General features: G+C 45.1%; 1 protein-coding gene across 1 annotated transcript in view; it reads left to right on the top strand.

Annotated features, from left to right (window-relative positions):
• The window catches only part of LOC126427972 (tyrosine-protein kinase Fer-like), a 129,117-nt gene extending 102,647 nt beyond the window's left edge, over positions 1 to 26,470 (top strand). The window contains exons 6-8 of the mRNA XM_050089858.1: positions 6,857 to 6,973; positions 20,168 to 20,290; positions 26,331 to 26,470. Coding sequence (XP_049945815.1) covers positions 6,857 to 6,973; positions 20,168 to 20,290; positions 26,331 to 26,470 — 380 coding nt within the window. The remainder of the gene's footprint in view (positions 1 to 6,856; positions 6,974 to 20,167; positions 20,291 to 26,330) is intronic.
• The last annotated feature ends 1,141 nt before the right edge of the window (positions 26,471 to 27,611 follow it).

The raw sequence follows: 27,611 nt of genomic DNA, 5'->3' as shown, positions 1-27,611 counted from the left end.
CAAGCAATGTATTCGATACCTCATCCAGAAACGCACCCTCTCGAAACCTACACCGCAATGCAGAGCGCCTCTCTTGCAGAGTCTGCCACTTGAGTTTGCTAAACATCTCCGTAACGCTATCACGCCTACCCAATAACCCTGTAACGAAACGCGCCGCTCTTCTTTGGATCTTCTCTATCTCATCTGTGAACCCGATCTGGTACGGATCCCACACTGATGAGCAATACTCAAGTATAGGTCGAACGAGTGTTTTGTAAGCCACCTCCTTTGTTGATGGACTACATTTTCTAAGGAATCTCCCAATGAATCTCAACCTGGCACCCGCCTTACCAACAATTAATTTTATATGATCATTCCACTTCAAAGCGTTCCGTACGTATACTCCCAAATATTTTACAGAAGTAATTGCTACCAGTGTTTGTTCCGCTATCATATAATCATACAATAAAGGATCCTTCTTTCTATGTATTCGCAGTACATTACATTTTTCTATGTTAAGGTTCAGTTGCCACTCCCTGCACCAAGTGCCTATCCGCCGTAGATCTTCGTGCATTTCGCTGCAGTTTTCCAATGCTGCAACTTCTCTGTATACTACAGCATCATCCGCTAAAAGCCGCATGGAACTTCTGACACTATATACTAGGTCATTTATATATATATATATATATATATATATATATATATATATATATATATATATATATATACACTCCTGGAAATGGAAAAAAGAACACATTGACACCGGTGTGTCAGACCCACCATACTCGCTCCGGACACTGCGAGAGGGCTGTACAAGCAATGATCACACGCACGGCACAGCGGACACACCAGGAACCGCGGTGTTGGCCGTCGAATGGCGCTAGCTGCGCAGCATTTGTGCACCGCCGCCGTCAGTGTCAGCCAGTTTACCGCGGCATACCGAGCTCCATCGCAGTCTTTAACACTGGTAGCATGCCGCGACAGCGTGGACGTGAACCGTATGTGTAGTTGACGGACTTTGAGCGAGGGCGTATAGGGGGCATGCGGGAGGTCGGGTGGACGTACCGCCGAATTGCTCAACACGTGGGGCGTGAGGTCTCCACAGCACATCGATGTTGTCGCCACTGGTCGGCGGAAGGTACACGTGCCCGTCGACCTGGGACCGGACCGCAGCGACGCACGGATGCACGCCAAGACCGTAGGATCCTACGCAGTGCCGTAGGGGACCGCACCGCCACTTCCCAGCAAATTAGGGACACTGTTGCTCCTGGGGTATCGGCGAGGACCATTCGCAACCGTCTCCATGAAGCTGGGCTACGGTCCCGCACACCGTTAGGCCGTCTTCCGCTCACGCCCCAACATCGTGCAGCCCGCCTCCAGTGGTGTCGCGACAGGCGTGAATGGAGGGACGAATGGAGACGTGTCGTCTTCAGCGATGAGAGTCGCTTCTGCCTTGGTGCCAATGATGGTCGTATGCGTGTTTGGCGCCGTGCAGGTGAGCGCCACAATCAGGACTGCATACGACCGAGGCACACAGGGCCAACACCCGGCATCATGGTGTGGGGAGCGATCTCCTACACTTGCCGTACACCACTGGTGATCGTCGAGGGGACACTGAATAGTGCACGGTACATCCAAACCGTCATCGAACCCATCGTTCTACCATTCCTAGACCGGCAAGGGAACTTGCTGTTCCAACAGGACAATGCACGTCCGCATGTATCCCGTGCCACCCAACGTGCTCTAGAAGGTGTAAGTCAACTACCCTGGCCAGCAAGATCTCCGGATCTGTCCCCCATTGAGCATGTTTGGGACTGGATGAAGCGTCGTCTCGTGCGGTCTGCACGTCTAGCACGAACGCTGGTCCAACTGAGGCGCCAGGTGGAAATGGCATGGCAAGCCGTTCCACAGGACTACATCCAGCATCTCTACGATCGTCTCCATGGGAGAATAGCAGCCTGCATTGCTGCGAAAGGTGGATATACACTGTACTAGTGCCGACATTGTGCATGCTCTGTTGCCTGTGTCTATGTGCCTGTGGTTCTGTCAGTGTGATCATGTGATGTATCTGACCCCAGGAATGTGTCAATAAAGTTTCCCCTTCCTGGGACAATGAATTCACGGTGTTCTTATTTCAATTTCCAGGAGTGTATATATATATATATATTGTGAAAAGCAATGGTCCCATATCACTCCCCTGTGGCACGCCAGAGGTTACTTTAACGTCTGTAGACGTCTCTCTATTGAGAACAATATGCTGTGTTTTATCTGCAAAAAACTCTTCAATCCAGCCACACAGCTGGTCTGATATTCCGTAGGCTCTTACTTTGTTTATCAGGCGACAGTGCGGAACTGTATCGAACGCCTTCCGGAACTCAAGGAAAATGGCATCTACCTGGGAGCCTGTATCTAATATTTTCTGGGTCTCATGAACAAATAAAGCGAGTTGGGAATCACACGATCGCTGTTTGCAAAATCCATGTTGATTCCTACAGAGTAGATCTTGGGTTTCCAGAAATCACATGATACGCTAGCAAAAAACGTGTTCCAAAAATTCTACAACACATCGATGTCAGAGATATAGGCCTATAGTTTTGGGCATTACTCGACGACCCTACTTGAAAACTGGAACTACCTGTGCTCTTTTCCAACCATTTGGAACCTTCCGTTCCTCTAGAGACTTGCGGAACACGGCTGTTAGAAGGGGGGCCCTACACTATATTAGGCCGGTGTACGAGTTTCTTTGGCTCTTCGGTGTACCATTCCGCGTTGTAAGTCTGTTAAATTTCGTCGTGCGGCCAGAATCACGTCGAAAACCTTTTCACAAGAATCACCTCAAAACAAATAACAGCCGCGCCAATACACTACCCTTTTCTACATTGTGTATGCGATGCCACTGCAATCTGTATATGTATATATCAGTATCCTATCGTAAACCTAGGAGGGAAGCGAAGCCGATGGCGTATCCAGAAAAATGGACTACCCCAAGGCAGTGTCCTCGCACCCACTCTTTTCAACATATATGTGAATGATGAAGCAGTTGCACAAGGGACTAGGAGCTTTGCTTACGCGGATGATCTTGCAATAGCCGTGCAGGGTCGGGACTTTAACGACATAGAAATTAGCCTTACGAATGCCCTCATCGGTCTAACGCCATACTACGAAGCCAACTGCCTACGCCCGAACGCAGCAAAACCATTATCCTGCCTATTCCATCTTCGAAACCGAGACGTCAAACATACCCTAAACATCATGTGGACCAACCAACGGATCGCGTTCAGCAGCACTCCTTGTTATTTAGGCGTCACCCTCGATCGCACCCTTACTTACGGACATCATGCAGACGAGGTCAGGGGCAAACTATCAACAAGAAACAACCTCCTGAGTAAGCTCACCTCCACAAAATGCGGTGCCGACTCACATACTTTACGTACGTCGGCACTTGCACTCTGCTACTCGGTTGCTGAATACGCTGCCCCAGTTTGGGAAAGATCAGCGCATGCGAAATGAGTGGATACTCTGCTGAACTATGCCTGTCGCGTAATCTCGGGATGCCTAAGACCCATCCCGGTTAGCCAACTTTATTTGCCTAGTGGCATAGCTCCACCCAACATCAGGCGAGCTATAGGAAGCGAAGCAGAGCGCCTCAAGCAGCTGCGCGACCAGCGCCATCCTCTCTTCGGACAAAACCCTCCACACACACGTCTAAAGTCAAGACGGAGTTTCCTCACCTCAGTTCAACCGATCTAAACCTCAAAACAAAAGGCCAGATTGTCAAAATGGAAAGCAACACTGCCTACGGGAGACCAGGCACCTCTAACCTCACCCAACGAACAATTGGCCTCTGAATATGAACTAAAATGGCCATTACGGAGAACCCTCAACCGCCTACGAACTGGGGTGGGCAGATGCAACGTAAACATGTGTAAATGGGGATACCGAGACGGGACGGACACGTGCCAGTGCGGACAGACCCAAACAATGGACCACCTCCTGGAATGCAGCAACATGGGGGAAGTGTGCAGGAGAGAAGAACTGGCAAACGCTACGCCAGTGGCAGTTAAATGCGCTGAGTTTTGGCGGGACGTGATATGATATACAGGGCTATTACAAATGATTGAAGCGATTTCATAAATTCACTGTAGCTCCATTCATTGACATATGGTCACGACACACTACAGATACGTAGAAAAACTCATAAAGTTTTGTTCGGCTGAAGCCGCACTTCATGTTTCTGCCGCCAGAGCGCTCGAGAGCGCAGTGAGACAAAATGGTGACAGGAGCCGAGAAAGCGTATGTCGTGCTTGAAATGCACTCACGTCAGTCAGTCATAACAGTGCAACGACACTTCAGGACGAAGTTCAACAAAGATCCACCAACTGCTAACTCCATTCGGCGGTGGTATGCGCAGTTTAAAGCTTCTGGATACCTCTGTAAGGGGAAATCAACGGGTCGGCCTACAGTGAGCGGAGAAACGGTTGAACGCGTGCGGGCAAGTTTCACGCGTAGCCCGCGGAAGTCGACGAATAAAGCAAGCAGGGAGCTAAACGTACCACAGCGACGGTTTGGAAAATCTTACGGAAAAGGCTAAAGCAGAAGCCTTACCATTTACAATTGCTGCAAGCCCTGACACCCGATGACAAAGTCAAACGCTTTGAATTTTCGGCGCGATTGCAACAGCTCATGGAAGAGGATGCGTTCAGTGCGAAACTTGTTTTCAGTGATGAAGCAACATTTTTTCTTACTGGTGAACAGACACAATGTGCGAATCTTGGCGGTAGAGAATCCTCACGCATTCGTGCAGCAAATTCGCAATTCACCAAAAGTTAACGTGTTTTGTGCAATCTCACGGTTTAAAGTTTACGGCCCCTTTTTCTTCTGCGAAAAAAACGTTACAGGACATGTGTATCTGGATATGCTGGAAAATTGGCTCATGCCACAACTGGAGACCGACAGCGCCGACTTCATCTTTCAACAGGATGGTGCTCCACTGCACTTCCATCATCATGTTTGGCATTTCTTAAACAGGAGATTGGAATACCGATGGATCGGTCGTGGTGGAGATCATGATCAGCAATTCATGTCATGGGCTCCACGCTCTCCCGACTTAACCCCATGCGATTTCTTTCTGTGGGGTTATGTGAAAGACTCAGTGTTTAAACCTCCTCTACCAAGAAACGTGCCAGAACTGCGAGCTCGCATCAACGATGCTTTCGAACTCATTGATGGGGACATGCTGCGCCGAGTGTGGGAGGAACTTGATTATCGTCTTGATGTCTGCCAAATCACTAAAGGGGCACATATCGAACATTTGTGAATGCCTAAAAAAACTTTTTGAGTTTTTGTACGTGTGTGCAAAGCATTGTGAAAATATCTCAAATAATAAAGATATTGTAGAGCTGTGAAATCGCTTCAATCATTTGTAATAACCCTGTATATACTATGTTTGTCTTTATATTGTAATGTGACTCCCCATTTTGGGTTTGTTTTATTTATACATATGTGTATTGTATTTGTACTTGTGTGTATATGTAATATGTGGGTTGTCTATGGCTTAGACACGATTAAATAAAATAAGTATCCTATGACTTTGTCACCGCTGTCTAAAATGTCCTTTATGAATTGTCTCTATGGCATCTGCGTTTGAGACCAAGAACTTTCACCTCACACTATGTGAGCATTGGGAGGACCTAATGAAATACGAGGCTTGGAACTTTAATAGTGGCAACTATTTACTTACAGCTCGTACAAAACAGATACGTGTTTCAAAGTTTTACTGACCTTCAAAGTAGTCGCCAGCATTGTGTATAGCTCGCTGCCAGCGATGTGGAAGTCGTAGGATACTCTTAGCAGTGCCAGTTGTGTTGACAATTCGAACGGCGCGGTCTATTGCTCGACGAATTTGTAGCACTTCTGAAGCGAATGCCGTGAAGTGTTTCCTTCAGTTTAGAAATCGAGTTGAACCCACGAGGGCTTAAGTCAGGGGAGTGCAGCAGGTGGTATAGCACTTAGCAGCCCTATCAGTCAAACAAATCAGTAACAGCTTGCACTGTACGTGCTTGAGCATTGACCTGCAAAATGATGGTCAGGTCCTGCAGAAAGTGTCATCACTTCTGTCTCTATGCTGTTCATTTTTGGATGACAATCTACGACCAGCTTAGAGACAGAAGTGATGACACTTTCTGCAGGACCTGACCACCATTTTGCAGGACAATGCTCAAGCACATATAGTGCAAGCTGTTACTGACTTGTTTGACTGATGGGGCTGCCAAGTGCTATACCACCTACTGCACTCCCCTGACTTAAGCCCTCGTCAGTTCAACTCGATTTCTAAACTGAAGGAAACACTTCACGGCATTCGCTTCAAAACTGTTGCAAATTCGTCGGGCAATAGACCGCGCCACTCGAACTGTCAACACAACTGTCACTGCTAAGAGTATCCTACGACTTCCACATCGCTGGCAACGGGTTGTACACAATGCTAGTGACTACTTTGAAGGTCAGTAGAGCTTTGAAACACGTATCTATTTTGTACGAGCTGTAAATAAATGGTTCAAATGGCTCTGAGCACTATGGGACTTAACTTCTGAGGTCATCAGTCCCCTAGAACTTAGAACTACTTAAACCTAACTAACCTAGGGACATCACACACATCCATGCCCGCGGCAGGATTCGATACTGCGACCGTAGCGGTCTCGCGGCTCCAGACTGTAGCGCATGGAACCGCTCCGCCACCTGGCCGGCAGCTGTAAATAAATAGTTGCCACTATTAAAGTTCCAACCCTCGTATTTCGACTGATCGCTGTTACACTTTCACACGACAGTGAGCCGCAAAAATGACTGTCGATTAACGTTGTTGTCTTCTTCCTCTCTGCAGGTGACGTAGTGAAGATATCCGATTTTGGATTGTCACGCGAGGTGGAGCAGTATTACCGGAGCGTCAACCAGATGAACCTGCCACTAAAGTGGATGGCGCCAGAATCAGTGTACGAAGGTCAGTAACTGGTGCCCATACTTAGCGGTCGCTAATATTCTTAACGCTAATTCGCTGAAGAAAATCTGACCTATAGTCCCATACAAAATGATCAAATATTAAATGGAAATACTGTCACCAGCCAGAACACTATCACCACTGCTGACCACTAAACTGAATGTCTCCTGTTGGAGTTGAAGACAAGTGACGTGGTAAGGAAAGTATGTAAGTGGAGCAGAGACGAATGACGATTCTAGCCATGATACGGGCCACAAATTGGAAAGTCCATTGTCATAAGCGTTGTTGGCAAAGCAGTGTGTGTTAGGGACTACGACTGGGAACGAGCAACTGCGGAGCTGGTCGGTTGATCACGTGCTACGAGGGCGATCCACAAAGTACATTACATTTTGGAATTAAAAATAAATAAAGCATTAGAATTTTTTTTATTATATACAGATGAAAGCCACACTTAAATGCTACTTTTCTACATAGTTGCCATTTAAATTAAGGCACTTATCGTAGTGATAGATGAGCTTGGAAATTCCTTCGTCGTAAAATTCGGCCGCCTGCGCCTTCAACCACGTGGTTACCTCTTCTTTTGGGACAGAAAAGGTGTGATTTTTGTGGATTTCCTGTAAAGAGGCACTACAATAAACTCTCAAAGGTATTGCCAAACTCTGCACAACCTCAGAAGAGCAATACAAAACAAGCGCAGGGGAAAGTTGGGCTCAAAGATCTTGCTGATTCACGACAACGCCCGGGCCCAAACGACAAATGCCACTCGTGAAGTTCTCGAATCTTTTAAGTGGGAGTTGTTTCCTTATCCGCCGTACAGTCCCGACCTGGCACCGAGCGACTTCCACTTATTCCCAGCAATGAAGAAGTGGTTGGCTATGCAGCGTTTTGATGACGACGCACAGCTTCAAGAAGAGGTAACCACGTGGTTGAAGGCGCAGGCGGCTGAATTTTACGACGAAAGATTTTCCAAGCTCGTCCATCGCTACGATAAGCGCCTTAATTTAAATGGCAACTATGTAGAAAAGTAATATTGAAGTGTGGCTTACATCTGTATATAATAAAAAAAATGTCCAATACTATATTTATTTTTAATTCCAAAACGTAATTTACTTTGTGGATAGCCCACGTACTATCGTGAGCGTCTACATAAAGTACACTACTGGCCATTAAAATTGCTACACCACGAAGATGACGTGCTAAAGACGCGAAATTTAACCAACAGGAACAAGATGCCGTGATATGCAAATGATTAGCTTTTCAGAGCATTCTCACAAGGTTGGCGCCGGTGGCGACACCTAAAACTTGCTGACATGAGGAAAGTTTCCACCCGATTTCTCATACACTAACAGCAGTTGACCGGCGTTGCCTGATGAAACGTTGTTGTGATGCCTCGTGTAAGGAGGATAAATGCGTACCATCACGTTTCCGACTTTGATAAAGGTCGGATTATAGCCTATCGCGATTGCGGTTTATCGTATCGCGACATTGCTGCTCGCGTTGGTAGAGATCCAATGACTGTTAGCAGAATATGGAATCGGTGGGTTCAGGAGGGTAATACGGAACGCCGTGCTGAATCTCAACGGCCTCGTATCACTAGCAGTCGAGATGACAGGCAACCTATCCGCATGGCTGTAACGGATCGCGCAGCCACGTCTCGATCCCTGAGTCAACAGATGGAGACGTTTGCAAGACAACAACCATCTGCACGAAAAGTTCGACGACGTTTCCAGCAGCATGGACTATCAGCTCGAATGCCATGGCTGCGGTTACCCTTAACGCTGCATTACAGACAGGAGCGCCTGCGATGGTTTACTCAACGACGAACGTGAATGGCAAAACGTCATTTTTTCGGATGAATCCAGGTTCTGTTTACAGCATCATGATGGTCGCATCCGTGTTTGGCGACATCGCGGTGAACGCACATTGGAAGCGTGTATTCGTAATCGCCATACTGGCGTGATGGTATGGGGTACCATTGGTTACGCGTCTCGGCCACCTTGTATTCGCACTGACAGCACTTTGAACAGTGGACGTTACATTTCAGATGTTTTACGACCCATGACTCTACCCTTCATTCGATCTCTACGAAAACCTACATTTCAGCAGGATAATGCACGACCGCATGTTTCAGGTCCTGTACGGGCCTTTCTGGATACAGAAAATGTTCGACTGCTGCCCTGGCCAGCACATTCTCCAGATCTCTCACCTACTGAAAACGTCTGGTCAATGGTGGCCGAGCAACTGGCTTGTCACAATACGCCAGTCACTACTCTTGATGATCTGTGGTATCATGTTGAAGCTGCATGGGCAGCTGTACCTGTACACAGCATCCAAGCTCTGTTTCACTCAACGCCCAGGCATATCAAGGCTGTTATTATGGCCAGAGGTAATTGGTCTGGGTACTGATTTTTCCGGATGTATGCATCCAAATTGCTTGAAAATGTAATCACATGTCAGTTCTAGTATAATATTTTTGTGCAATGAATACCCGTTTTTAATCTGCATTTCTTCTTGGTGTAGCAATTTTAATGGCCAGTAGTGTAGCTGTAGGACAGTGAGACCACAGGTGGTGACAAGGTATCTGGCGTCGATGCCTCATCTCAGGACTCAGAGGTGAGAGGGCTGTCCTCTCTGTAGCGGCACCACCGTCTAGAATAGGGAAGTTAGATTTGGTGCAATATTTCAGAGTGCACAAGTTACAGCCGGATGTGGGCTGGTTTGCAATAAGTTACACTGACCAGCGGTTGCGAAGTGTAATGGAGGCTACGGGGGCCGTCGAACTGCTGAAAAGAGTATATGCAGCGGTTCGCATGTCGTAAGGTATAGGCAGAAGAGGCCCACTGGCGTAACCGGGGTGTGGGGCTTACGTGACTCGGAGCGATGCGTTACCGAAACAGAGGCGCGCAGCTGAGTATAAATAGGTGTGGTTTTCTAACGAGAAGTGTGGCAGCTCTCCTGCTCGGTGGCATGTCACACCGCTGGGCTACACACAGCAACAGATGGGGCAACAGTGTCCCAGTCCACAGCGGGTCATTGGTTCGACCCTCTGAGGCAGACGCGGGGTCTGCAGCCAGCCAGGGCGGGCCAGTCCTCGGCTCGCTACCGCAGGCAGTCGTCTCGGCTCCCGACACACGCCGGAGACTTCCGAGGCGAGGGGCCGCAGGTTCGGACGCCGGATCGGGGGCGGTCGTTGCCGCCGCGTTCCCAGCTACGCCAGCCGAGGAAGGAGCGGCAGTGGGGCCAGCCTACAGCTCCCGGCGGAACAATGCGGAGTCAACGGGGATGTAGGCTGCTGAGTCGGCTGCTGTCGCAGCCATCCTGACGTAACTGGAACTCTACAGCTGGCGAACAAGGCCGGTACGACACGGCGTTGCGTTGCACAGGTCGCTGGGGCGGTGGCCTCAGCATTGTGGGGCCTGTGACGTGGACCGAGGTGAACGAAGCTCTGTAGTGGAAACGAATAAATCATTTGAAAAGCTCGGACGAGTTTTAATACTCCACATTCTGACGCCATCCACTACATCTCTGTAAGGCAGGATAGAGGGCGATCTGTGCCAAATCTGAGTACAGTGCTGTTGCACGCACATGTGTTTCAGACACACCCTTCAGAGCACGCTGTTGAACCCACAGATCCACAAGAGACGAGCAGCCCATGTTTCCACACTGGCTGGACGAACATGGACAATTACGGTTGCAGTTGGCACGGGATCGAGGAGATTGGGTCAATGGACATGTGTCTTCCGGTCAGACGAATCGAGTATCTTGCGACACTGACCCGGAGGTCGTGCCTGGATACGCAAGGTGAAAGGCGGCTCAAAATGTACTCTGCGTCACAGACGAAGTCCATTGGGTACAGCATTGTGCTGTGGAGGACATTCACCTGGGTTTCCATGGGACTTGTGGTAATAATCTACTGCGCCATGACAGCTGTAAACGACATGAACATTATTGTAGACCACTTGCAGCACTTTAATGGTTGAAATGGCTCTGAGCACTGTGGGACTTAACATCTGTGGTCATCAGTCCCCTAGAACTTAGAACTACTTAAACCTAACTAACCTAAGGACATCACACACGTCCATGCCCGAGGCAGGATTCGAACCTGTCACCGTAGCAGTTCCAGACTGAAGTGCCTAGAACCACATGGCCACACCGGCCGGCTACAGCCCTTCATGCTTGATGGCATTTTTCAGCAGGATAGCTTCCCATATTATAGGACTGAAGCGGGTTGAAGATATAAAGTGAACTCACATTGCTAATTTGGACACCAAATTCTCCTGACCTGAATGTGATGGAATACAATCAAATATTCATTTACAAGGGAAAACCCAAGAAAATTGCTCCAATTTAATTCTCATATCACTGAAATGACTGAAATACCTGTTGGCACCAGTGTTGAAAAACAGCTAAAGTTATCGAAACTAAACAAAGCTCCAGGGCCCAATGGAATCCCTGTCAAATTCGACACTGAATTTGTGACTGGGTTGGCCAATTAACTATAGTCTACCGTAGATCAAATGGTTCAAATGGCTCTTAGCACTATGGGACTTAACTTCTGATGTCATCAGTCCCCTGGAACTTAGAACTACTTAAACCTAACTAACCATGCCCATGGCAGGATTCGAACCTGCGACTGTAGCGTACCATAGATCCCTCGAACAAAAACTGTGCCCAGTAGTTGGGAGAAAGCTCAGGTCAAATCAGTTTACAAGAAAGGTAGCAGGAGTGATTCACAAAACTACTCTCCAATATCGTTGACACCGATTTCTTGTGGAATCTTAGATCAGATTCTGAGCGCAAACATAATGAGCAATCTCGAACGAAGTGACCACCTAGATTCCAACCAGCATGGATTCCGAAAACGTCGACTGTGTGATGCCCAATTCTCACTCTTCTCAGACGACATACTGAAAGCCTTGGAACAAGGTGAACCAGTAGAGGCAGTATTTCTTGGTATCCAAAAAGAATTTGACTCTCTGTCAGACCTACGCTTATTGTCAAAAGTACAATAGTATGGAGCATCAACGAAATTTGTGAATGGGTTGTGAATTTACTCGTAAGGGAGACAGAGCAAGTTATGTTGGATGGAGGGACCCTTGCTGTTCATATTGTACGTTTATGACCTTGCAGACAATAATAATAGTAACGTCATAGCTTTTGCGGATGATGCCGCTTGGACAGTGAAATGTGGTTCCGTCTGAAAGAAGCTCCATAAATTTTCAGTCAGATCTTAATGAGATTTCAAAGTGCTGCAAAGATTGGCAAACTGCTTTAATTGTTCAGAAATGAAAAAAGTTGTGCACTTCACAAAATGGAGAGACATAGTATCCTATGACTACAATATCAATGAGTCAGTGTTGGAATCTCCCAACTCATACAAATGCCTGTTTGTAACACTTTGTAGGGATCAGAAATGGAACGATCGCGTGGGCATAGTCATACATAAAGCATGTGGCAGGTTACAGTTCACTGGCAGATCACTGAGTAGTGCAGTGGAGATTGCTTACAAATCACTCATGCAACCCACCTTAGAATATTGGTCCAGTGTTTGGGACCTGTACCAGATAGCACTGACAGGGGATATTGAATGTAGACAGGGAAGGACAAGACGAAAGGTAATAGTTTTATTTAAACTGTGGGAGAGTGTCACAGAGATGCTGAAGAAACTGAACAGATAGCCTCTCAAATATAGACATTAACCATCCAGAGAATGCCTTTACATGATAACTCTAGGAATATAATACAACGATTTACATATCGCTCCCATAAATATCATGAAGATAAGATTAGATTAAGTGCAGTGCACAGAGGGACATTTAAACATTCGTTCTTCCTATTCTCCATATGTGAATAGAATGGGAAAGAATTGATACAATGGGATGTACCATCTGACATGCACTTCGCAGTTGCCTGCAGAATAAAGATGTAGATATATAGCTAAGGCCAACATGGCACTCATTGTCTCTAAGCCAGCAGTAAATGGTTCAAATGGCTCTGAGCACTATGGGACAATTTCTGAGGTCATCAGTCCCCTAGAACTTAGAATTACTTAAACCTAACTAACCTAAGGACATCACACACATCCATGTGCGAGGCAGGATTCGAACCTGCGACCATAGCGATCGCGAGGTTCCAGACTGTAGCGCCTAGAACCGCTCGGCCACTGCGGCCGGCCCAGTAGTAAATCCCAGTATCTCAATAACCTATTCTGTAATGTCACCTTGTTTAATGAAGCAGGTAAAAAGAAATACAAAATCGCTAAGTAGGGGTGGCTAGAGGATAGATGTAAGGACGTAGAGGGATATATCACTAGGGGTAAGATAGACTGCTTACAGGAAAATTAAAGAGATATTTGGAGAAAAGAGAATCACTTGTATGAATATCAAGAGCTGAGATGGGAAACCAGTCCTAAGCAAAAAGGGGAAATCAGAAGGGTGGAAGGAGTATATAGAGGGTCTATACAAGGGCGATTTACTTGAGGGCAATATTGTGGAAATAGAAGGGGGCTTAGATGAAGATGAAATAGGGGATATGGCACTGCGTGAAGAATTTGACGGAGCACTCAAAGACCTAAGTCGAAACAAGGCCCCTGGAGTAGACAACATTCCATTATAACTGCTGACAAAAATCTACCATCCGGTGAGCAAGATGTATGACAGGCGAAATACCCTCAGACTTCAAGAAGAACCTAATAATTCCAATCCGAAATAAAACAGGTATTGTTAGGTGTTATAATTACCGAACTATCAGTTTAATAAGTCACAGCTGCAAAATACTAACGCGAATTCTTTACAGACGAATGGAAAAACTTGTAGAAGACGACTTCAGGGAAGATCAGTTTGCATTCCGTAGAAATGTTAGAACACGTGAGGCAATACTGACTCTACGACTTATCTCAGAAGATTAAGGAAGGGCAAACCTACATTTCTAGTATTTGTAGACTAAGAGAAAGCTTTTGACAATGTTGACTGGAACACTTTCTCTCAAGTTCTGAATGTGGCAGGGGTCAAATACAGGGAGCGAAAGGCTGTTTACAATTTGTACTAAAACCAGATGGCAGTTATAAGACTAGGGAGGCATGAAAGGGAAGCAGTGGTTGAGAAGGGAGTGAGACAGCGTTGTAGTCTATCCCCGATGTTATTCAATCTGTATATTGAGCAGCCAGTAAAGGAAACAAAAGAAAAATGTGGAGTAGGAATTAAAATCCATGGAAAAGAAGTAAAAACTTTGAGGTTTGGTGACAACATTGTAATTCTGTCAGAGACAGCAAAGGACCTGTAAGAGCAGTCGAACAGAATGGACAGTTTCTTGAAAGGAGGATATAAGATGAACATCAACAAAAGCAAAACGATGATAATGGAATGTCGTCGAAGTAAATAAGGTGATGCTGAGGGAATTAGATTAGGAAATGAGGCACTTAAAATAGTAGATGAGTTTTGCTATTTGGGGAGCAAAATAACTGATGATGGTCGGAGAGGATGGCAATGGCAAGGAAAGCGTTTCTGAAGAGTCTACATCTACATCTACATGGTTACTCTGCAATGCACACTTAAGTGCCTGGCAGAGGGTTCATCGAACCATCTTCATACTACTTCTCTACCATTCCACTCTCGAATGGCACGTGGGAAAAAGGAACACCTAAATCTTTCCGATCGAGCTCTGATTTCTCTTATTTTATTATGATGATCGTTTCTCCCTACGAAGGTGGGTGTCAACAAAATATTTTCACATTCGGAAGAGAAAGTTGGTGATTGAAATGTCGTAAATAGATCTCGCCGCAAAGAAAACCGCCTTTGTTTCAGTGACTTCCACTCGAACTCGCGTATCGTGTCAGTGACACTCTCACCCCTATTGCGCGACAACACGAAACGGGCTGCCCATCTTTGCACTTTTTCGATGTTCTCCGTCAATCCTACCTGGTAATGATCCCACACCGCACAGCAATATTCCAGCAGAGGACGGACAAGTGTAATGTACGCTGTCTCTTTACTGGGTTTGTCGTATCTTCTAACTGTTCTGCCAACAAAGCGCAGTCTTTGTTTCGCCTTCCCCGCAATATTATCTATGAGGTGTTTCCAATTTTAGTTGCTCGTAATTGTAATTCCTAGGTATTTTGTCGAACTGACAGCCCTTAGATTTGTGCGATTTATCGTATATCCAAAATTTATTGGATTTCTTTTAGTACCCATGTGGATGACCTCTCACTTTTCTTTGTTTAGTACCATACAGAAATTCTCTCTAGATCATTTTGTAATTGGAACTGATCGTCTGATGATTTTACTAGACGGTAAATTACAGCGTCATCTGCAAACAATCTAAGGGGGCTGCTCAGATTATCACCTAGATCATTCATGTAAATCAGGGGCAGCAGAGGGCTATGACACTACCTTACGGAACGCCAGATATCACTTCTGTTCTGCTTGATGATTTACCGTCTGTCACTACAAACTGTGACCTCTCTGAGAGGAAATCACGAATCCAGTCACACAGCTGAGACGATACTCCATATGCACGCAATTTGATTAATAGTCGCTTGTGAGGAATGGTATCAAAAGCCTTCTGGAAATCTAGGAATATGGAATCGATCTGAGATCCCTTGTCGACAGCACTCATTACATAAAGAGCTAGCTGCGTTCACCAAGAACGATATTTTCTGAATCCGTGTTGGTTATTTATCAATGAGTCGTTTTCTTCAAGATGATTCATAATGTTCGAGTACAGTATACGCTCCAAAATCCTGCAAATTGAGGTCAGTGATATGGGTCTGTAATTCAATGGGTTACTCCTATTTTCTTTCTTGAATATTGGTGTGACCTGTGCTACTTTCCAGTCTTCAGGAACAGACCTTTCGTCAAGCGAGCGGTTGTATATGATTGCTAAGAAAGGCGCTATTGTGTCTGTATACTCTGACAGGATCTTGACTGGTATACCATCTGGCCCGGAAGACTTGCCTTTCTTAAGTGCCGGCTCTAGGCGCTTCAGTCTAGAACCGCGCGACCGCGACGGTCGCAGGTTCGAATCTTGCCTCGGGCAGGTTAGTTAGGTTTAAGTAGTTCTAAGTTCTAGGGGAGTGATGACCTCAGATGTTAAGTCCCATAGTGCTCAGTGCCATTTGAACCATTTTTTCTTAAGTTGTTTCGCAACACCTAAGATATCTACTTTTATGTCACTCATGCTAACAGCTGCTGTTTTAAATAGATATATTTTGCGTTTATTTTTAGTGGTTTTGGTTGATTTGGTTTTGACCCTCGCCACAATGACCCTGTATCCGTCATGACAGTCTCTTTTAGATCAGGATTATTTGTGACTAAGAGGTCAAATGTGTTTTCGCAACCATTTACAATTCGTGTGGGCTCATGAACTAATTGTTCAAAGTAATTCTCAGAGAAAGCATTTGGTACAATGTGGAAGATGTTCTCTGTCTTCCACCGGCTTTGAACATGTATTTTCGCCAACAAATCGAGGGTAGGTTGAAAAAAAATGGTTCAAATGGCTCTGAGCACTATGGGACATAACATCTAAGGTCATCAGTCCCCTAGAACTTAGAACTACTAAACCTAACTAACCTAAGAACATCACACACATCCATGCCCGAGGCAGGATTCGAACCTGCGACCGTAGCAGCAGCGCGGCTCCAGACTGAAGCGCCTAGAAACGCTCGGCCACACCGGCCGGCGAGGGTAGGTTGAAGTATCCACCAAAAAATGGTTCAAATGGCTCTGAGCACTATGGGACTCAACATCTATGGTCATCAGTCCCCTAGAACTTAGAACTACTTAAACCTAACTAACCTAAGGACATCACACAACACCCAGCCATCACGAGGCAGAGAAAGTCCCTGACCCCGCCGGGAATCGAACCCGGGAACCCGGGCGTGGGAAGAAGTATCCACCAATTATAGCTGTATATGTGGGGTACTTATTTGTAATGAGATTCAAGTTTTCTTCGAACCGTTCAGTTATCGTATCATCTGAGTCAGGGGGTCGGTAGAAGGAGACAATTATTATTTTGGTACGGCTGTTGGGCTGTTGAGTATAACCTCTACCCATAGTAATTCGCAGGAACTACCTATTTCAACTTCACTACAAGATAAACTACTGCCAACAGACACACCACACCACCACCTACTTTATTTAATCTATCCTTTCTGAACACGGTTTGGACCTCTGTAAAAATTTCGGCAGAATTTATCTCCGGCTTTAGCCAGCTTTCGGTTCGTATAACGAATTTAGCTTCAGTGCTTTCTATCAGCGCTTGAAGCTCTGGTACTTTTCCAACACAGCTACGACAATTTAGAACTACAATACCGACTATTGCTTGGTCGACTCTCGTCGTTTCTTTGTCCTGTACCCTTTGAGACTGGAGTCGTTATTGGTCTTTCCCGAGACTGTCCAACCTAAAAAACGTCCCAGTCCACGCCACACAGCCCCTGCTACCCTTGTAGCCGCCTCCTGTGTTTAGTGGACACCTGGCCTATTTAGCGGAACCCGAAACCCCACCACCCTATGGCGCAGCCCACATGGTCGCAGAACAGTCTGAGCCTCTAATTCAGACCCTCAACTCGGCTCTGTACCAAAGGTGCGCAATCGGTCCTGTCGACGATGCTGCAGATTGTGTGAGCTCTGCCTTCATCTCGCTAGCAAGACTGGCAGTCTTCACCAACTCAGATAGCCGCCGGAAACCAGAGAGGATCTCTTCCGATCCATAACGACACACGTCATTAGTGCCGACATGGAGCACCACCTGGAGTTGACTGCACCCTGTACCCTTCATGGCATCCGGAAGGACCCTTTCCACATTTTGGGTGACTCCCCCCCGGTATGCACATGGAGTGCACATTGGCTTTCTTCCCGTCAGCTACCATATCCGTAAGTGGCTCCATCACCCACCTAACACTGGAGCCCCCAATGACAAGCAATAGATTTAATTGTCAGGAAGTCTTTTCTGAAAGTATTCGTATGGAGTGTAGTCACGTATGGAAGTGAAACATGGACGACAAATAGTTTAGACAAGAAGAGAATAGAAGCCTTCGAAATGTGATGCTACAGAAGAATGCTGACGATTAGTTGGGTAGATCACATAACTAATGAGCAGGTACTGAATATAATTGGGGAGAAAGGAAATGTGTGGTACAACCTGACTGGAAAAAGGGCTCAGTTGGTAGGAGAAACTGTGAGGCATCAGTAGATCACCAATTTAGTGTTGGAGGGAAGCGTGCCACAACTTGGCTATGAAAAGGGTTCGGTTGGTAAGATATGTTTTGAGACATCAAGAGATCACCAATTTAGTATTGGAGGGCACACGAAGAGATCAATACACTAAGCAGATTCAGAAAGATGTAGGGTGCAGTAATTATATGGAAATGAAGAAGCTTGCACAGGATAGAGTAGCATAGAGAGCTGCATCAAACCCGTCTCTGGACTGAAGACCACAACAACAACAAGAACAACAACCCTGAAACTTCCTGGCAGATTAAAACTGTGTGCCCGACCGAGACTCGAACTCGGGACCTTTGACTTTTGCGGGCAAGTGCTCTACCATCTTTTTTTTTTTTGACGCTACCCCTTTTTTTATCCATCTTTTTTATTTTTTTATTTATTTTTTTTTTTTTCTTAAGAGTGTTCAGTTATGAGTAGTTGGAGACAAGGCGGGCAGGGGTCGGAACCCGAGGCCTGGCCGCGATGTCTCCCCCTTCCCGTCCCTGAATCACTCCCTCAATGTAGCTTTTTGATTTATTTTTATTTTATTTTATTATTATTATTTTTTTTGCCAGGCACAGGGGAAATGAACAAAAGATCTTTATTGGTACAAACCATCTAAGCTACCCAAGCACGACTCACGCCCAGTCCTCACAGCTACCAGTAACTCGTCTCCTACCTTCCAAACATTACAGAAGCTCTCCTGCGAGCACTTGCCCGCGAAAGGCAAAGGTCCCGAGTTCGAGTCTCGTTCGGGCACACAGTTTTAATCCGCCAGGAAGTTTCATATCAGCGCACACTCCGCTGCAGAGTGAAAATCTCATTCTGGAAACATCCCCCAGGCTGTGGCTAAGCCATGTCTCCGCAATATCCTTTCTTTCAGGAGTGCTGGTTCTCAAGGTTCGCAGGAGAGCTTCTGTAAAGTTTGGAAGGTATGAGACGAGTTACTGGCAGAAGTAAAGCTGTGAGGACCGGTCGTGAGTCGTGCTTGGGTAGCTCAGTTGGTAGAGCACTTGCCCGCGAAAGGCAAACGTGCCGAGTTCGAGTCTCGGTCGGGCACTCAGTTTTAATCTGCCAGGAAGTTTCATATCAGCGCACACTCCACTGCAGAGTGAAAATCTCATTCTCTAACAACAAACTTGTTTACATAATACCACTACGTCATATTCGCCAAAATGTAGTCTTATAACATCCACAAATCGCTACTATCTATTATTCCGTTATCAAATTTTACGTTTACATTAATGTTTGAAACTTCAAAGTTCAGTAACACCCAAACAATTTCAACGTCTTTTGTTTGCTATACAATCTGTCAATCAGTCCATCCCCAGGATTATGTCTAAACTCAAATCGGGTATTACAAAATGTTATGCGCCAAAGTAATTCCCCTGATTTCGGATTCCGAAAGTACTCAACGTTTCACCATTTCACTCAATTTTTCCTTAGCTCCGATAGTTTTATGGACACGTACCTGTCCATAATTTAATTATACGCACAGAACACTGGTCCACAATTTATGTGAATTTCGTGACCTTTGTGTACCTCGGGGAAACTGAATCGCTGCAGAATTACATTCCCAAGGTCGACCGACACAATATTACAAATTGTTTTGCCTCATCAGTGTCCACCAGCTGAAAGGGATATGCAGACGCGAGAATCAGTCTTAAGGATGAGGCAGACGACTCAGATCTCTTATCAAAAGGTAACATCTGGTCCTGAGTCGCTGAGAGATTTGTCTGCCACCGTAACTGGCAAAGTCTGGATCACAGCGTCGAATGACGTGCCCTTAGCTGCCATGCAAGATCGCACTTGAGTGTCCAATCATTCATGCTGCAAAAGTTGGCCATCGAAAGTCCTCCTTTAATCGACTGGTCTCCCCACAACACTGTATGTATAATGAGTAAAATTTTGGTTATTTGTTATCCTTCTTCGTGCTGCAGATGTAACTGCCTGTTCTTTGTTGAAACAGGTGTCTTTGAATAAACTGTGTCTTTTGCAGCCAAGTACTCATCGAAGAGCGATGTATGGAGTTATGGCGTGCTCATGTGGGAGATATTCTCGAGAGGTGGTGAGCCATATTCGAATATGAAAGGCCGGGAAGCTGTCCACCTGGTGAGTAACGGTACGTATGCTAGCCCAAGGCAAGTTTACACAATTGTTAAATTTATTTTGCAATTTTTGCTGTTTCTGTGTTTTACTCATTTGTCATGCTGACTTATTAGTTGAACTTTAAACCACACCATCGTGCTATTTGTATACCTGAGATGGTATATTTATTGATCTACACAGAAAGAAAAAATCCGACACACTACGAAGGAATTATCTGAATGGGACAGAAATCGGTAGATGTAATGTATATGTGGAGACCAGCATATGTTTACAATTTCAGAAACATTGGACTGTTTATTCCGCGAAGCGGGCAACCCGCGGCTACAGGCTGTCAGTTTGGTTGCTGATACTCTAGGCGCCGTGATGTCTGGTGAAGAAGGCCACAGCAGAGACCATGAAAGGGAAGCAGTTATGAGAAGGTAGTGCGACAAGGTTGCAGCCTGTCGCCGATGTTATTCACTCTGTACACTGAGCAAGCAATAAGAGAAACCAAAGCAAAATATGGAATGAGCATTAAAGTTTAGTGAGAAGCAATGAAAACTTTGAGGTTTGCCAATGACACTAGAATTCTGTCAGAGGCAGCAAAGCACTTGGCACGAAAAGTGTCTTGAAAGGAGGATGTAAGATGAACCTCAACAAAATCAATACAAAGACAACGGAATTAGTCGAATTAAATCATGTGGTGCTGAGGAAATTGGTTCAAAAATGGCTCTGAGCACTATGGGACTTAACATCTGAGGTCATCAGTCTCCTAGAACTTAGAACTACTTAAGGGTGGTAGGACGTCAAACGGGCCGACTTGGAGCAGGAGAGGCACCACAGGACATTTTAATTTCCACTGTCTATACTTTTACAAATAAATTCATAAAAATTTTGTCAACACGACCAGGAAGAATGCAGGATTCAAACTCTTAGCAATGTAAGTTCAAAAGTATAACAAAATAATTTTTTTTACGTGTGAAATTTCATCATTTTTTCACTTAGTATTGGCTGCATTTGTTGCTATAGGTACATTTTTCTTTACAAGTAAGAGAGATTCTTCGATGAATTTTGCACAGCATACAAATCATACTTACAGGTGTATGAAACTCTAGAATTTAGTTAATTAATGAAAAAATGAATGACCTGTAAAATTTAAACTTCATGTTTAGAAAAAACTCAAATTTTATGGTTAATTATCTCAATTTTTAGCACAGTTTTAATAGATTTAGAAAATTCTATAGACCTGTAAGTATGGTTTGTATGCTGTGCAAAACTCATCGAAGAATCTCCCTTACTTATGAAGAAAAGTGTACCTATAGCAACGAATGCAGCCAATAGTAAGTGAAAAAATGATGAAATTTCACATGTAAAAAGATATATTTTGCTATAGTTTTGAACTTCCACTGCTATGAGCGTGAATCCTGAACCCTTCCTGGTCATGCTGACAAAGTTTTATGAATTTACTTGTAAAAGTATAGACAGTGAAAATTAAAATGTCCTGTGGTGCCTCTCCTGCTTCAAGTCGGCCAGTTTGACGTCCTACCCCCCTTAAACCCAACTAACCTAAGGACATCACACACATCCATGCCCGAAGCAGGATTCGAACTTGCGACTGTAGCGGTCGCGCGGTTCCAGACTGAATCGCCTAGAACCGCTCGTCCGCTGCGGCCGGCGAGGAAACTGGATTAGCAAATGAGACCCTTAAATCAGTTGATGAGTTTTGCTATTTTGGCGGCATGGTAACTGATAACGTCCAAAGAATAGAGGATATGAAGTGTAGATACGTGTATTGCCTTTGTCCTGGTAAACCATGTCTTTCACCCATTCCCATACAAAAAAAAAAAAAAAAATCCATTGGTGTTAAATCGGGCAATCTGGGTGGCCACAGACGTGTAGCATCACAACCAATCCATTTCTGGGGAAAATGTTCATTTAAATATGTGAGTAACGTCGTTGGTGAAATGTGGGGGCCCTGTCGTGTTCAAAATACATTTGCAATCGAGTAGCAGGTGGAACACCTTCGAGCAAGTGGGGTATTTCTTCTTGAAAGAATTGTACAGGGCTATTACAAATGATTGAAGCGATTTCATAAATTCACTGTAGCTCCATTCATTGACATATGGTCACGACACACTACAGATACGTGGAAAAACTCATAAAGTTTTGTTCGGCTGAAGCCGCACTTCAGGTTTCTGCCGCCAGAGCGCTCGAGAGCGCAGTGAGACAAAATGGTGACAGGAGCCGAGAAAGCGTATGTCGTGCTTGAAATGCACTCACATCAGTCAGTCATAACAGTGCAACGAAACATCAGGACGAAGTTCAACAAAGATCTACCAACTGATAACTCCATTCGGCGATGGTATGCGCAGTTTAAAGCTTCTGGATGCCTCTGTAAGGGTAAATCAACGGGTCGGCCTGCAGTGAGCGAAGAAACGGTTGAACGCGTGCGGGCAAGTTTCACGCGTAGCCCGCGGAAGTCGACGAATAAAGCAAGCAGGGAGCTAAACGTACCACAGCCGACGGTTTGGAAAATCTTACGGAAAAGCCTAAAGCAGAAGCCTTACCGTTTACAATTACTACAAGCCCTGACACCCGATGGCAAAGTCAAACGCTTTGAATTTTCGGTGCGGTTGCAACAGCTAATGGAAGAGGATGCGTTCAGTGCGAAACTTGTTTTCAGTGATGAAGCAACATTTTTTCTTAATGGTGAAGTGAACAGACACGATGTGCGAACCTGGGCGGTAGAGAATCCTCACGCATTCGTGCAGCAAATTCGCAATTCACCAAAAGTTAACGTGTTTTGTGCAATCTCACGGTTTAAAGTTTACGGCCCCTTTTTCTTCTGCGAAAAAAACGTTACAGGACACGTGTATCTGGACATGCTGGAAAATTGGCTCATGCCACGACTGGAGACCGACAGCGCCGACTTCATCTTTCAACAGGATGGTGCTCCACCGCACTTCCATCACGATGTTCGGCATTTCTTAAACAGGAGATTGGAAAACCGATGGATCGGTCGTGATGGAGATCATGATCAGCATTTCATGTCATGGCCTCCACGCTCTCCCGACTTAACCCCATGCGATTTCTTTCTGTGGGGTTATGTGAAAGATTCAGTGTTTAAACCTCCTCTACCAAGAAACGTGTCAGAACTGCGAGCTCGCATCAACGACGCTTTCAAACTCATTGATGGGGACATGCTGCGCCGAGTAAGGGAGGAACTTGATTATCGGCTTCATGTCTGCCGAATCACTAAAGGGGGCACATTTGTGAATGCCTAAAAAAACTTTTTGAGTTTTTGTATATGTGTGCAAAGCATTGTGAAAATATCTCAAATAATACAGTTATTGTAGAGCTGTGAAATCGCTTCAATCATTTGTAATAACCCTGTAAGTACCTCTCAGCAGTTAGACGTCCTAGGAAAATGAATGGTCCAATAAAGTTTGTGTTGATTACACCACACCACACATTTATGCTAAATCGTTGCTCGAAATTGCGGTGCACTGTTGCATGTGTATTTGTTTCACACCACACGTGCTCATTATGTAAATTGTCTATACCATCGCGAGTAAACTGTGTCTCACTAGTAATTAAAATGTATTTGTGTAATTGCCGATTAATATTTAACCAGGTGCACAACCCCAAGCGAAGGGCGTGATCTCCTATATGTAAATGATGCATTTTTTGTTTATGGTAAGGATACAGTTTATTGTATTTCAGTGGTCGCCATACCTTAGCTTGTGAAATGCCTAATCATTGAGAGATACGTCGTGTACCCGTACCCAGGCTACGTTGGACAGCATCCAGAACATTCTCATTGTCGTCTTCATGTATCGGGCGCTCGTACTGATTATGAACGCTAGGTAGAGAATTTGTCTGCCATAACTTCCGAAATACTCCACTAACGGTTCGTGCATTCGGAATTCTCCGAGTTGGATAACGTATGCAATATTCGTTAACTGCAGGCGGCGCATTACCATCACGTTTGGTATAAATAGATACCATATCGGCGTATTCCTCTGTTGTAAATCTGAAAGGCATCCCTATTTCATAAATAATCTACAAACCAGAACAGTTGTTCTTACGTTATTTCACTGAACAATACAGAAAACTAACTCGTTTCACGTTTAGGAAACGACTGAAACAACTCACTAACGGTTGCCAACAATGACATAAACGTTTCTACATTCTTCATGGAAAGTAAACAAATTTACTTGTATAGTAATCTTTGCTTCTTTGGGTGTTCTGCGGAACTACTGAAGATACAAGTCTGGGACATGTTTTATTAGATTCACCAGACAAATAACAACAAAATAAAACGAAATAGTGCTTTACTTTAACCTTGTGTAGTTTTTCGATGGCTTCGTATTAGTGAAGTTGCTAAATTTCAGGCAAAATCTTTTACTAGCAGTAACTCAGCAACTAAACATTTGCGGACCTATGTTTATATGAACGTTTTTCTTTAGTTGTAGAACAGCATATTGAAATATTTGCATATCTACGTGAATCACCCTGTATATAAAAGATTGTGTGTGTGTGTGTGTGTGTGTGTGTGTGTGTGTACACTACTGGCCATTAAAAATGCTGCACCAAGAAGAAATGCAGATGATAAACGGGTATTCATTGGACAAATATATTATACTAGAACTGACGTGTGATTACATTTTCACGCAATTTGGGTGCATAGATCCCGAGAAATCAGTACCCAGAACAACCACCTCTGGCCGTAATAACGGCCTTAATACGCCTGGGCATTGAGTCAAACAGAGCTTCGACGGCGTGTACAGGTACAGCTGCCCATGCAGCTTCAACACGATACCACAGTTCATCAAGAGTATTGTGACGACCCAGTTGCTCGGCCACCATTGGCCAGACGTTTCCAATTGGTGAGAGATCTGGAGAATATGCTGGCCAGGGCAGCAGTCGAACATTTTCTGTACCCAGAAAGGCCAGTACAGGACCTGCAACATGCGATAGTGCATTATCCTGCTGAAATGTAGGGTTTCACAGGGATCGAATGAAGGGCAGAGCCAGGGGTCGTAGCACATCTGAAATGTAACGTCCACTGTTCAAAGTGCTGTCAATGCGAACAAGAGGTGACTGAGACGTGGAACCAATGGCACCCCATTCCATGACATTGGATGATACGCCAGTATAGCGATGACCAATACACGCTTACAGTGTGCGTTCACTGCAATGTCAATAAACACGGCTGCGACCATCATGATGCTGTAACCAGAACCTGGATTCATCCGAGAAAATGGCGTTTTGCCATTGGTGCACCCAGGTTCGTCGATGAGTACACCATCGCAGGCGCTCCTGTCTGTGATACAGCGTCAAGGGTAACCGCAGCCACGGTCTCCGAGCTGATAGTCCATGCTGCTGTAAACGTCGTCGAACTGTTCGTGCAGATCGTTGTTGTCTTGCAAACGTCCCCATGTGTTGACTCAGGGATCAAGACGTAGCTGCACGACCCGTTACAGCCCTTCATCTCGACTGATAGTGATACGAGGCCGTTAGGATCTGGCACGGCGTTGCGTATTACCCTCCTGAACCCACTGATTCCATATTGTGCTGACAGTCATTGGATCTCGACCAACGCGGGCAGCAATGTCGCGATACGATAAACTGCAATCGTGATAGGCTACAATCCGACCTTTATCAAAGTCGGAAACGTAATGGTACGCATTTCTCCTCCTTACACAAGGCATTACAACAACGTTTCACCAAGCAACGTCGATTAACTGCTGTTTGTGTATGAGAAATCGGTTGGAAAGTTTCCTCGTGTCAGCACGTTGTAGGTATCGCCACCGGCGCCAACCTTGTGTGAATGTCCTGAAAAGCTAATGATTTGCATATCACAGCATCTTCCTCCTGTCGGTTAAATTTGGCTTTTGTAGCTCGTGATCTTCGTGGTGTAGCAATTTTAATGGCCAGTAATGTATGTGTGCATGCTCTGTGCGTGGGTGTTGGAATGGGTGATGGATCTGGCCAGCCTGAAGATGGCAAGAGGAAGCTGGCCTGAGAACTAAAGACTGTGTTGAACCAGTGCTCGATGTTGTTCTTCCTAGGATACCGGATGCAGCCTCCACCCGACATGCCCCCCTCTCTCGCCGGCCTGATGGCGGAGTGCTGGAAAACGGACCCACATCGGAGGCCTAACTTCCAGAGTATTGCCGAGTTCCTCGAGAGCGAGCTGGCCCACTACTAGGAGACACTGGGCACCTGCCTTCCAGACTCCTACAGGGCCGGACTCCCGGCAGGACCTCATGTGGTGGCGACACCAGGATGGTCACCACTTCGAGACGCTCCCGTCAAGTGGACAACAGACACATTGCTGTGCATTTCAGCTTATGGCCACCCCTGCTGAGACAATTCTGTGTTTACCATATGTACTCACAATATCATCCAGTCCATACAGAGACAGATTTTTTTTTTGTTTCATCAATCGTCTTGCTGACTTGATAGTGTCCTTTGCACTTGAAAGTCAGCTGTTTAGTTTGATTTAATAATTGAACTATCACATCAAAGAACTAATTCAAATGGTTAAGCCATAGAAACGAGTAGCACATGACCATGGCTTTAATGTCAATAAGCAAGAATCCACACGCAAACAAGTTGTTCATACCAACTGTATCACATCGTCACTACATAAAACTGAGAAATATTCACGCATCTTTGTACCACTCTACACGGTGTCGAGGATAAAGAGACCCCGTGCGAGTGTACAGGAAATGCACTAAAATTACAGAAAGGAAAAGCTCAGATGCTCTTACCATTTATTTACAGTGAAAATTACAGTGGAAAATACGTTTACAGAAAGTCTTGAAAGTAACCCCTGCTCCTGCAACATCAGTACACAGCTGCACTCGTCTAAGCAGTCCTGTCACGGTCGCCACTTTATAATATAACAAAAAATAAAATTTAGATATATGGAAATAATGAAATTAATTAATGGCAGATAAGAAATTAACAAAGAAGTGGTCTGAAAATGGAATTTTGATTACTGTCTATTATAAAATTTTCTGGCATGCCGGACAAGCACAATAAGCTGAGCTATGCCTGTAAATGAGTAAAAAATCTTTTCAGATTAGTTCCACATACACGAAACAGTCTTACGTTGTAGATTTATGCTTACCGTTAATAATACTACGTCCAATCGCCGTATCTACCTACAAAATCTTGACTGTGTCCTTTATATTGTCATAATCGGATCTTCATGATAACTCCGAACTATGCAGGTGGGCTTCTTCATTTTATATACATTGCAGTACTACTTGGAATAATGACTCATACAACTTTTCACTGGCAAAATAATACTATATTCTTCCTACGATGCATATAAAAAATAC

The sequence above is a fragment of the Schistocerca serialis genome, chromosome 12 (genome assembly GCF_023864345.2).
Source record: "Schistocerca serialis cubense isolate TAMUIC-IGC-003099 chromosome 12, iqSchSeri2.2, whole genome shotgun sequence".
In the NCBI taxonomy this organism is placed as follows: Eukaryota; Metazoa; Arthropoda; class Insecta; order Orthoptera; family Acrididae; genus Schistocerca; species Schistocerca serialis.
The sequence above is the reverse complement of the archived record's forward strand: the minus strand, read 5'-3'. Positions and strand labels throughout refer to the sequence as shown.